Source organism: Sardina pilchardus, chromosome 9 (genome assembly GCF_963854185.1).
Source record: "Sardina pilchardus chromosome 9, fSarPil1.1, whole genome shotgun sequence".
Classification (NCBI taxonomy): domain Eukaryota; kingdom Metazoa; phylum Chordata; class Actinopteri; order Clupeiformes; family Clupeidae; genus Sardina; species Sardina pilchardus.
Window position 1 is genome coordinate 34,731,514 of NC_085002.1, and position 13,442 is coordinate 34,744,955.

The 13,442-nt window shown below is 40.1% G+C and overlaps 1 protein-coding gene across 1 annotated transcript in view; it reads left to right on the forward strand.

Annotated features, from left to right (window-relative positions):
* Positions 1-13,442, forward strand: part of dock3 (dedicator of cytokinesis 3) — a 597,933-nt gene that overhangs the window by 241,006 nt on the left and 343,485 nt on the right. The window contains exons 21-22 of the mRNA XM_062544851.1: positions 1,749-1,849; positions 1,940-2,021. Coding sequence (XP_062400835.1) covers positions 1,749-1,849; positions 1,940-2,021 — 183 coding nt within the window. The remainder of the gene's footprint in view (positions 1-1,748; positions 1,850-1,939; positions 2,022-13,442) is intronic.

Here is a 13,442-nt window from a genome sequence, read left to right on the forward strand (position 1 = left end):
CTATGGCACGGGTGCCACTGCTGGCACGCCAAGGCATAATCACTGGCACGCGCCACCAGCATCAGCAAAAAAAAAAATCTCATACTGACAAAGTGACAAACTGAACCCCAGATAAAAAAGCTCAGCCAAGAAAAGCAAGGACAGGGATCACACTGACTGGTAGGCAAGATATACCTTGTAATTGAGACATATAGCCTATGATTCATTTTAGCCTCAGCCCACACGGTTTAGTTAAATAGGCCTGCTGTTGCCTATAAAATGTTGTGGCTGTTTCGTTTGTTATGCATGGCTATAATAATAATAATAATACCAATTACATTTTTATTTTATTAGCACATTTTCAATGTAAAGTAAAATTCCAAATTTGTAGAAGTATATTCCCGTTGTTTGTGTGTGTTTTTAACCATTATTGTTGATAGTGGCACACTCATTGACTAGAAATTTTGAAGTTGGCACTGGAGGTCTCAAAGGTTGCCGACCCCTGTCCTACCGTTTCCATTGAGTAAATTCAACCTTCAAGATGAGAAAACTGTTCTTTTTCGGAAGACCATACATTGGTCCTGACAGCCCTGCAGCCATTTTAAGTTTTGACGTTCCAGCGAGACGCTAGCCGGACGATAGGCGCGGGAAAAGTTGAGTACAGTTTGTTTGGGATTGCCATGGCAACGGCCATCTCTACCAATCAAAGGTTCTGCTTTCACCAGTTTTACACGGTAGGGTGTTGGGTAGTGTAGTACTCTCTCGTTAAATCGTGACTAAAACATTGTTTTCTCAAAAACAAGGTTGATGCCCCGTTAACTTTTGACATCTATATGAGCCGGTATAATCGCTTAGTCACATCGTAGCTGGTTTTAAGTCTACCATGGACGGTTACGATTTTATGGCTTATTCTCCAGTTGTCAATGGAGAAATTGTATTGGATTTTTACTTCCGGACAAGGCTGTGGGCAGGACTGTGGAGCTCTATGGCTGTGTTTCTATGGTTTTAAGGCTGTTTTCTCGAAATGAGTTTCCTCCGGTTTCCTCTCCCACTCTAAGCTCAAAAACTCCACTTCTGTATCACCTACATACACCAAACTTTCCAGTTTTATTCCTAAGTATATTGTGAAGACTTGTCCAGAGGGGTTTGTTGATTTATTATTCTAATCCTGATTTAAATGACGTTTTATTCTTAAAAATGAGGCAAAAATCAAGTTTTTATGGGTATTGACAGTATTTTCAGGTTTACTGGAAAACAAAATGAAATATCCATAAACCCCTCTGGACATGTCTTTGGATTTACTATATACAACATGAACATTTGGACCTGGCTTTGTCTAATGTTGAGTTTTTGAGGTTTGAAATATATGCAAATGAGCGCATAATTAATGAGAACACCTAATTAGCATATTTAAACTGAAAAATAATATATAAATGGAATACAGCTCTTTAAAAAAATCACACGGAGGTCTGATTTGAATGACAGCTAGCTGAACCAATCAGATAATGTAAGTAGGCTACCATTAGAATCAACTTAGCTTGGCTCTTAGCCTGGTCTGGAGCAGGCTAGCTCCACAGAATAAATCGCCATGGTAACTTATACCATAACATATCCTGCTGCCCCTATCCCGCTTTTGTGCAACTGCATCATGGATAAATTGAGCCAGGATAACCAAGATATCCCGGCTTAATCCCTTATCCTAGTTTTGTGCAATAGGCCCCAGTTCAACTGCCTGACCCTCATAATGAAATGTATCAATCTTGTTGCAGGTGTTCATAATCAATCTGCTGCGGGATAGCAAATACTACCACTTCCGGCCTGTGATGGACACTTACATCCAAAAGCACTTTGCTGGCGCTCTGGCCTATAAGTCAGTGATGAGTGATCATGGCATCATCTTTATTATTATGTAAACATTTAATTCTACATTTCTGAGCATAATTTATGTTTGTGTATGCAGGGAGCTGATTCGCTGCCTGAAATGTCACATGGATCGCTCTGCAGAGGTGGTCAGACAGGATCACATTCAAGATGCCATGAAGGTAAAACACATCAGGGGCGTGCAGAGACCTTTGAAGGGGCAGGGGCTCAAATTTTAAAAAAGGGCACATGGAACAAAATTTTCAGAAAACTGCGTTCTTTTCCTGTCTTTAGTGGGCATCTTTGCACTGCAGAATATAATATAATGTTTTATAGAACATAATGCATACGAAAGCTAGAAAAGATACACACAATTTGAATGGTGTAAAAACTGGAACTTAAGTTTTACATTCCCTAGCCTATAAAGCTTTAATCATCTGCCACGATCATGTATTAATACGTGCGTTGATTTGAATTTGATTTATAGATAGTAAAAATTCAAAAAGCATACTATACAAATTCTTACATTTTGACTGTATCTCATCACAGCAAGCTGACAGCTTGCCGTGACTTTCATGTTTGTGTAGGCCTGACTGCCCTGAAAATGGCAATTTAAGAATGCATGTAGTCGGACTTTGGAGCTGAGCAATTTACAGAAATAGGTGGTGTGTGCCTTACAGAAATAAATGGCAATTTCTATTTAGTGATGACAAATTGTGTTTTGACACTTTCTGTGCTCCATATTTGTGACACGAGCTGATCTGACCTGACTTGTTTGCGTGGTAGCACACATGAAGTGCACACATGATGATTCTCTATAATATTTTTTTTACTACATTGCAATGAACAAAGTAAAGGCAAAAAAGTGTTTATTTGTCACACAAATTTGGATGCAATATGAGGCTTGAATTGGATACCATACAGGAGTTTGCTAGGATCTCAAAACCGGATTATGAACGTGCCTTGCCAGAGAAACACATGATAACGTTGGATTATGACCATATGCCATAAAAAAAACCCACAAAAACACGGGGTAGGTGGAGCTAAATTAAGTTATTATTTTGCTGTCACTTCATCTGTTTTATGAACTAGAATGTTGTATTTGGTATCTGTGGATAGCTCTGTGTCTCCTCTTTCATCTGACATGCGTGCCATATTTTTCTGACCGCGGATTCACGAGTAGGCTAAATCAAACGAGAGTAATGGTACCCTAAGCTATATGACATTATTATTTGTTTGTCACTTCGTCTCTTTTTATAACACAGAAAGATTGATGCATTTGGTATCAATGGAAAGCCCTCTTCCTCCTCTCTCATTTGATATGCGTGTCATGTCTGTGCGATGCCAGGTTCACCAGTAATTAAAGCGAGAGTAGACTATAGGATGCGCGGGTGAACGCAGAGCAATATAGACTGTAAATTATATACTTAGATTTAGCTTCATGAATTCTTTAATTTTCATACTTCGTACAGACTAGTGTCTAGGCTCGTTGGAAAGCCCCGCTTCTGCGCTTTCGTGCAATAGACCGGTTACAGCCCCCTAACAACCGTCGTCAAGAACGAACTCAGAGGACAAGCGAACTCAGAGCCGCACGGACACGCACGGTCTGTGCGGCACGGACAGCACAAAGCAAGCATGCTGAACTTAGTTGATTAAACTAATCGACTGATCATACGGGTCTAGTGACCACTTTTGATCAGGTAGGCTAAAGTAAGCACTATTCTAGGCTATGACTAATGGCTAATAGTGTTCTCATTTTAATCTAAACCAGTCCGATCCTATGCTCTACTGGGACGGGGAGCACTGTGCACACCGGACCCCACCCCCACCCCCCAAAAAAACAGACTTGCATGCACGACCATCATAGCACCCACAATCATAAAGCGGTCAACCAAACAGCTGAGTGTGTAGGCCAGCAGAAACGACCAATTCAAAAATAATGTGACACGACATAAACAAGCAATCATGCCACAGCGGGCTATTGTAAAGTCCTCCTTATCTTACCTGAAGCGTCTGTGTTAGCACTTGTGGTGGATGCGCTAGCATCATTGCTATCAGCTTCAGTATTCTGCCCGAACATTAATCCAGAAATCGTAGGCTTATTTGCGATGTTTTGTATTATCTACCTTTCGTTTCGTTTGTGTTCTCTGTTTGTGTGTGGCTACCAGATTTGTATTTGGTATTGTATTATTTAGGATTCATTAATAAACCACTGAGGCCAATTTCTCATGACCAACACTTTTCTAAGTGTCATCACGAACTCATGTGTACACTCTAATATACAAGACTCAGGTCCGAATGAGGATGCCACCAACAGGCAAGGAGTGTTTATTACAACTAACTACAATTTAGGCCTACATCTCTTCTTACAGTAAGATAGAGTTCTATCCTATCACTTAGGTTAGTTAGGTCCTATGTTCACTGACTTTGCAAAACGTATCATTTCTTGTCAGCCTACTAAATAAAACATTCTTACTTCCTTGTTTTAACCTTACAAATACATGTGACTTTGCAATATTTCTTTTTTTTTTCTATCACCTCAAATTCACAACTTAAACAATGCTTTACAATCACAGAAGTTACAGAAACTTTTTTTTCCCACAATAAACTCAAGTTCATAACATGCACTTACAGCAGAATCAGCACAAATTGGGACGTAGGTATAACATTTGTGGTGTACAGAAAGATAGCATAGAAAGACACCGACTGCAGCAAAGAGTCGACAAACGGGTCAGGAGTGAAAGTGCATTGCTATTGGAGATGCACACACGTGTGAATGTCTGTACGGGAGATGTTGCTGTTACAGGGGTTTCTTGTCAGACTGAAATGACAATGAAACATTGTGAACAGATACAAAACGAAGTGAATGGGTTGCATGAGGAACTGAGTAAATAAAACTGAACATAGCTGGATTTATTGGAAATTATGAGAAAACTCTTCACTTCACTAGCCTTCCCAACTGGCAGTTACCGTTTTCCCTGTATGAATACCTCAAAGGGCACCTTGAAACAAGAGTTCCGTCTTCATCAGCTTTGCATGCATTCCAAAAACGTATTCTCACTATCATGCTAATTAAACTTCATCTTTATGGAAAAGACTTGGCCTATAGATTTGAGAGGGATCAGTAAAGCAACTGTATCAAGAACTTTTAATCATGGTTTACATATCATGTGCTTGCCTCCAGTGTTGGGAAGGTTACTTTAGAAATGTTATGTGTTACAGTTACAAGTTACTCTGTTTAAAATGTAATAGTAGTGTAACTATTTGAATTACTTTTTCTGAGTAACGTAACTAATTACTTTTGATTACTTTTTGATTACTTTTCCGATTTTTGAATGATATATATAGTCCCCAAATCCATGCGAAGATTTCGGCCTTGGTCTACAGGCTGCCGAGCAGTTCTGTACAAGCGCACAAGGCAGCAAGGGCATTCAATACATGAATTAGCATCACATTTTTTGTGAAGATAATATAATGATAATCATAACACGTTTACAGGCAGGCATGTAGGCCTACGATGATGGCGCTGTAGACGTGATAGAGCCTATCAGAAGGTCCCGTATCAAACTATGGCTGTGGAGGGAAACAGTTCTTTTTACATACAATATTTTTTGCATGTAATTCAAATTGTAATTTTGAAAAATTTCAAAAGTACCTGTAATTGAATTACATTTTTTCTACAGTAACTGTAATATATTACTGTTACATTTATTTTGTAATTAAATTACGTAACTCAATTACATGTAATGCGTTACTCCCCAACACTGTTTGCCTCAAACCCTTGATCATGTGGGCAGAGAGAGATGATTTCATGAAAACAATGCCAATGGACTTTCGAAAACACTCTCCAAACTGTGTGGTGTGATCATTGACTGCTTTAAAATTTTCTTGGAACGAGCCACACATCCACTAGCCAGGGCCCAAACTCATCATACAAACATCAATCAGGTGCCCTTTGAGGTATTCAAATGTTATACGTCCCAATTTGTGCTGATTCTGCTGTAAGTGCACGTTATGAACTTGAGTTTATTGTGGAAAAAAAAGTTTCTGTAACTTCTGTGATTGTAAAGCATTGTTTAAGTTGTGAATTTGAGGTGATAGGGAAAAAAAGAAATATTGCAAAGTCACATGTATTTGTAAGGTTAAAACAAGGAAGTAAGAATGTTTTATTTAGTAGGCTACAAGAAATGATACGTTTTGCAAAGTCAGTGAACATATGACCTAACCTAAGTGATAGGATAGAACTCTATCTTACTGTAAGGCCTAAATTGTAGTTAGTTGTAATAAACACTCCTTGCCTGTTGGTGGCGTCCTCATTCGGACCTGAGTCTTGTATATTAGAGTGTACACATGAGTTCGTGATGACATTTATAGTCTGTCTCAAACCGACTACTTCCGTGAGTACACTTTCGTACAGCACCCTATGTGCCCTGTGTGCTTACTGGCATAGTGTGCACATCTTAACAGAATAGTGTCGTCTCATATCAAACGCTAACCTCCGTGCACTTCACGGAAATGACGATCGTAACGTTTAAATATGTTTTTATTGGTGTCCTCAATTCCACCGTGACATGGTCGTACTGTGTCAAAACATGAACAGTTTATGTTGTAACTTGCTTGTACCTCTGTAAAGTGTGTTTTCCACCGCTGCTGCTTCAGATTTCTCTACCGCGATTTCCACGAGTTTGAAAATACTCCCTCCCCTTCCGTTATTTAGCCAACATGGCGTCCGTTGAGGGCGAGAAGTGTCCAGCGTTCCACACTCAACTTTTTGACCGTTATGAGTGCACCATCCGGGGACTTGCAGTGCCCTTCGTATCGTTCGAAATTTCAGTGTAAACGCCCTCACGCACTCAAATTAAGTATTTTAAGTGCAGAAGTGCGCGGTTTGAGACACAGTGTTAGAAAAGTGTTGGTCATGAGAAATTGGCCTCAGTGGTTTATTAATGAATCCTCATCAAATAATACAATACCAAATACAAATCTGGTAGCCACACACAAACAGAGAACACAAACGAAACGAAAGGTAGATAATACAAAAAATAGCAAATAAGCCTACGATTTCTGGATTAATGTTCGGGCAGAATACTGAGGCTGATAGCAATGATGCTAGCGCATCCACCACAAGTGCTAACACAGACGCTTCAGGTTTAAGGTAAGATAAGGAGGACTTTACAATAGCCCGCTGTGGCATGATTGCTTGTTTATGTCGTGTCACATTATTTTTGAATTGGTCGTTTCTGCTGGCCTACACACTCAGCTGTTTGGTTGACAGCTTTATGAGTGTGGGTGCTATGATGGTCGTGCATGCAAGTCTGTGTTTTTTTTTTTTTAGAAGGGGGGTGGGGTCCGGTACGTGTGCACAGTGCCCCCCGTCCCAGTAGAGCATAGGATCGGACTGGTTTAGATTAAAATGAGAACACTATTAGCCATTAATCATAGCCTAGAATAGTGCTTACTTTAGCCTACCTGATCAAAAGTGGTCACTAGACCCGTATGATCAGTCGATGAGTTTAATCAACTAAGTTCAGCACGCTTGCTTTGTGCTGTCCGTGCCGCACAGACCGTGCGTGTCCGTGCGGCTCTGAGTTCGCTTGTCCTCTGAGTTCGTTCTTGACGACGGTTGTTAGGGGGCTGTAACCGGTCTATAGGTCTAATCTTGCTGTGACTAATAATCGCAGAGATGTATGGGTGTTTGTAACAGATGTATGGGTGTTTTTTGATGCACTTTGCGTCGGTCGGATCCCTTTTGTGCACGCTCAAACGCGTTCCCAATCAAATGAGTAACATAACGTAAATTAGAGCTATTGCAATGGAGATTATAAAGAGTATAATCTCTATGTAACATGCTGTTTTGACATTGACATTGCAAACGTTCTCTAAGAATAGTGTAAAGCAGTTTGCTGTAACGTTTACCAACGCTGTTGCTGGGAAAAATAACGAACAGCCAATGATAACCTATCTGGCAAAATCTATGATAAACTAATGCATGCTCGGCGGGCTGCATTAAAGTGCGTGACGGGCCGTAGCACCCCTGCTTTAGGTAACCAAGCTTCCACTCGGACAAAGTTTTACCACTAGCGAACTCCCCTTTCGCTTTTGCCTCCGAGCAAATATGTAAATATCTCTGAAAGTTTTATCCTACCTGGACCATCTTTTGTGTCAGTTTGGACTATTTCATCTAGCCACTCATTTGTAAATGTTAGGCAGAACTTTTTCTGGAGCACCTGCTCAGCCTTTCTTTTCGTCATGGTACCCGCCAAGAGCCTTAAGAATACTTTGTTTGTAACGTTGTCTACATCCGACTTGGTTGTCAGACATGTCAGTATTTTAAATGTTTGTTAACTAGGCTACATCGCGTTTGATAGTCACATTTTTAAACCCTGAAAAAAAAAAAATAGTTTGTGCGGTCTGAAAAATATGCGCGGTCTGAAAAATCTGTTGCGCGGCCACTTCGCTGGCCTGCGCATCCGCGCACGCGCGCAGCTAAGAGGGAACATTGGCTGCTAACCCTGGCATGACTATCTTGGCAGGAGATGGCCTAAATCCTAAATCTAACCATTTAGGATTATTAAAACAATATTTTAGATGAGAAAGTTGTGCTAAATTTCCATAAACTTTATTCAGTGAATGGGTAAAATCGTCAGTTTGTAAGCAAAATCAAGAAATACGATCTTTAAGTTTGGTTACCGTTACCTAGCAATCCCCTTGAAATATTAGCATTCTCACATGTTCATCCAACGGGTTGTAGTGTAGTGGGGATGTCACCGGGTTGGAAATCCGTGATCCAGGGTTCGAAGTTGAAGTAAAGCCTTTTTTTTTTTTTGCATGCCAATTACGAACGACTCTCTCTTTTCTTAGATGATGTTACCTCACGGCAAATAAGAGTTTGTGCTTTTTGAACCTGTGCAAAGATTGACTAGATTTATTTCAGTTATGAGTACAGCTGAGTAGAAGTAGGCTTCAGTAGTTGTGAGTAGAAAGGTTTCTTGGTGTGTTGAGCCGCCAACGCTGTGTGGAAGGCGCTGGGGTTAGGCATGGGTTAAGGTTAGGCTTAGGGTTAGGAGTAAGTGCTTTTAAGTCAACAGTGGCAGCACTGCCTGGAAGACAACTCAGAAAACAACTCTTTGAACTAGCTTGCCTTTGATCAAGCTACCACATGAGCACTCATCAGCCTATTTGTATAATCACCATAGCCTACATTGTAAGTAACCCAGACATGGCGAAACAGCTAAAAACTGTTAAAAACTAAATTCAGGGATGCAAACAGCTCGCTTTTCGGGGAAACATCTAATGACATCAAAGAATTCACTGAGGGCAGCGACGGAGAGCGGTAGAAGGCTACTTTGCCTATGGATAACCAGATTACGCACCTTTACGCATGTCCTCCGCTTGCCATGTGGATAAAGTTACGTTCGTCGTGCACACCTCTGGATGGGTTATAAAAGCTGACTCTGCTGATATCATCAATAATAAAATCAGGATTAAGATCAGATCAAACTGCTCTGTGTCTACCGTAACATGTCCAAAAATAGCCTTTGTCTTTTAAGTGTCGGGAGGAGCACATCTGTCTACTGTGGAGCATAACCTAGAATTGTTTTTTAGACTATGCCTACTTAGCCTATTATGGGAAGACAATTACGTGAGTGAGGCTAATTTGTCATGTTATGTTGTTTAGTAGTTGTATTGGAAATCATGGCCTTATTGTAGTAGTTGTTAATTTATGTCAACATCGTTTGAATTGTAGCAATGTGGCTAATCGCGATTAGCATAATTTTGGTTTAGCCCTTATCATTTTTTGCATTTAGATTACCAACCAACTATATCCTCTTTTTTTATTGGCCTACTATGTTTGGATTAGATGTAGCTGGCAGTGCAGCAACCTGCCTTGACAAAAAAAAACTTGTAGGAGTGTATATGGGACTTGCATAAAGAATAGCTATAGTATAGAATGTAGAACACAATAAAGCAATGTTGAGAAGAGCTAGTCTTATAGAGGAGCTGGTTGGACATTAGCTTATATAAAAAATAGTATTCCCATCATTTGTTTGTACTTGGCAGTAATTGTTTTGTCTATATTATTAGTGGTGTGCCAATATTTCACTGAAACCTTAGAATGTGTAGGCATGGGCTAATAGGCTATGTAGGCCTAAACAGCAAGTTTAGGGGGATTTTGCAATTTGCAAAAATCATTTTGGACAAAACAAAAAAAGGTTGCACTGGGTGTTCTTTCAAGATTTCAGTGCTCAAACATTACTACAATGGCTTTTTTTCGGCATACACTGCATGCTCAAGGTGCAATAGTTTGCCAAGATGATGATGATGGTATCATATACAGCAACTTTGACTCAGAGTAAAGGTACTGAACATCATGACCCCCCTACATTCACCGTAGTGACCATATATAGGCCTTTCTCCAAGATGCTTGATACCCGTAATGCACCACCCCACGGCCACCGGCGCCACACTGCGCACCTAAGCACACCTACCCCCCCCCCCCCCCCCCCCCCCCCCCCCGCTCCCCCGCTCCGAGGCTCTCTCTTTTTTGACCACATGTGTGTTTGCATCCCTGTAAATTACTGTAGAGCTGGTAAATACACAGGCCTATTGACAGTGTACATGGATGTTAGACATCGGGTGTAAATAGCATTGTTGATTGTAGACACTATTTACATCCGGGTGTCAATAGTAATGTTGATTATTTGCACCCGGGTGTAAATAGTATTGTTGATTATTTGCACCCGGGTCACCGGGTGTAAAAAGCATTGTTGATTATTTGCACCTGGGTCACCGGGTGTAAATAGCATTGTTGATTAGTAATGTTCATAATTTGCACCATGGGTGCAAATAGCATCTGCCAATATAAAATCATATTTCGGAATTGATCTTAAAGGTTGGGTACGGAATTGGCAAAACGGACGGCAGAGTTTGAACATATACAACCTCAAGTCCCGCCCTCCATGCACGAGCGACAATTCAAATGCGCAGCGCGAGAGCGAGCCAGGCTAAATGAAATGCCAGCCTGCGTCTACAGCACTATGAGCTCTAGTCTCCATACAATCACTCACATCAACTTCCCCAATTACATTCTTTATTCACCTCCAAAGGGTTGTAGTACATATGGTTCAGTAGCCATAGGTGTGTATATTTGAACAGAATCTGGTTTGTTCTTACCAGGGCGATTATCTCCTGAAATATCCAAGTTTAGTGCTGGCCCGTTGGTTCGCCTATTCCACTGTAGCTCCAAGCTGTTAAGTTTCGATTTCATGTTTACAACACTCTTCGTGTCACGGTAAAATGTAATTTTTGCTACATAGCTTATTTATTGCGTGGGTGATTGAGTTTCCGTAGGTATCCGCTGCCTTAGTTAGTTTGTATAGAAATGAAGTGACACATACAACAAGAGGGGAACATGGACGTGCAGCAGCAGGCAGTTGGTTTCGTTTCAGCACGGACTCGCGGTCACCAGCTTTCGAAAGGGTCGCGCGCGGTGGGGAGGGGTAGGAGGAAGAGGAGTAAGACGTTAGATTGAACGGGCTGTGAAATGATGGTATGGGGTGAGGAATACTATTGGCTGGAGTTTTTCGAGCCCTGCCCGTTCCGCAGATGATTGACGTGTTTAATTTCCATTTCAGTGCTTCCAACTTAGTGGCTATAAGTGGGTTAGGAATAGGATTTCAAGTGATTTAGCAAAAATGGCCAACAAAGCTAATTCCATACCCTACCTTTAATGCCTTAAATGAAAAAAAAATGAGGAAATATTCAACTTTTAAGGACATCAATTTTCTTTGTGAATGAATAATGTAAATAAATGTTTTCAAATGACAGGGGTCATAAGTATTGGAACGCCCATGTTAAAGTCCCCTTGGCCTTTGAAATTAGAAAAATAAATAACATTATCAACACTATACCCTTCAACATACTAAGATATTGACATGGTTTTATTTCAGTTCCTATTAGCTGGTTCGAATTGCATTGAGCTCAATGAGAATGAAATGGTATGGTGATGGGTACAGTGTTGATGTGGAGTATAGTGTTGATGTGGGGTTATTTTAATTCCAAAGGCCAAGGGGACTTTATCAGGGTGCATAGTGTCCTGGATCCATGAAATAACTGCCCTTTAAAAATAAAAATGAAAATCCTCTATGGGAATTTATTTTAAGGAAAACATTTAGTTATTTACAATACATTATTCATTCACAAAGAAAATTGATGTTCTTTAAAGGGATATTCCGCCATTTTTGGAAATACGCTCATTTTCCCCCTCCCCTCGAGCAAAACAATCGATATTTACCTTGTTCCCGTTCATCCAGCCATTCTGTGAGTCTGGCGATACAACTTTTAGCTTCAGCCTAGCATAGATCATTGAATCGGATTAGACCATTAGCTTCTCGCCTGCTAGCTTCATGTTTAAAAGTGACTAAGATTTCTGGTAATTTTCCCATTTAAAACGTGTCTCCTTTCAAGTTAGAAAGTGCAATAAGACCAACTGAAAATGAAACCTGCCATTTTTCTAGGCTGATTTGACATGAAACTACACTCTCATCTGGCGTAATAATCAAGGCAACTTGCAAACGTACATAGGCGCAGTGATATGGTACGCAGCATCTGAAAATAGTCCCAATAGACAACAAGCAGTAGTAGTGCCAGTAGTTTGCAAGTTGCCTTAATTATTACGCCAGATGAGAGTGTAGTTCCATGTCAAATCAGCCTAGAAAAAAATGGCAGGTTTCATTTTCAGTTGGTCTTATCGCACTTTCTAACTTGAGAGGAGACATGTTTTAAATGGGAAAATTACCAGAAATCTTAGTTGAAACTTGAAAATGTGGGTCTCTCCTTCTCAGATGAAGAACCATGAACATTATTTTGTTAACTATTGGACATTTTTTATTTAAGATGTTTTCAGTATATCCACAATGCATTTGTTAATGTACATTTCTTTTTACTTTGTTGTGGCTCAGATGAGGGGTCATAAAATAAATTATAAATTTAGGTTCATGTTTATGTTTTGTGTTTCGTCTCAAAATAAACACTTAAAGTGACCCCATGTTGGCTCTTCTACTTGTTCTTTAGCTGGCAATCCGGATTTGGTAATCTTGAAAACTGTATCTGGATCAGGGTGATCCAATCCCATGTTGCTTTGAAAAAACAACTGAAAAGTAAAACGGATTACCTGATCCTGAATAGCAAAAAACGGGATTTCCAAATCTGGATCATTTTGATCCGGATTACATTTTTTGTACAACTGGCCCCTGGTTTCAGCACCTCACAACACAACAAGAGCTTTATGCAATTAGGTTGAATTTATTTACAAAATAATAAACATAAGAAGCATTACCACAAACTTCAGGAGGGGGAAAGGCCAAAATAATAAACCAAACAGATTCTAGTCATTGGGAATGGAATTTAACTTGCCTCAAAACCAAAAGATAAAATTAACAACAAAAACTAACTTCACTCCCTAACTAGCCAGAAACAGGAGAAAAATAACACTGTTCAAAGTAAATGCCACCCAGCCTCTCTTCAAAGCTTCACAGGTCAAACGGAGAACGAAGAAATGGGTCTACGGACTAGCAATGCAAGCACACACCCATGCAAGCATG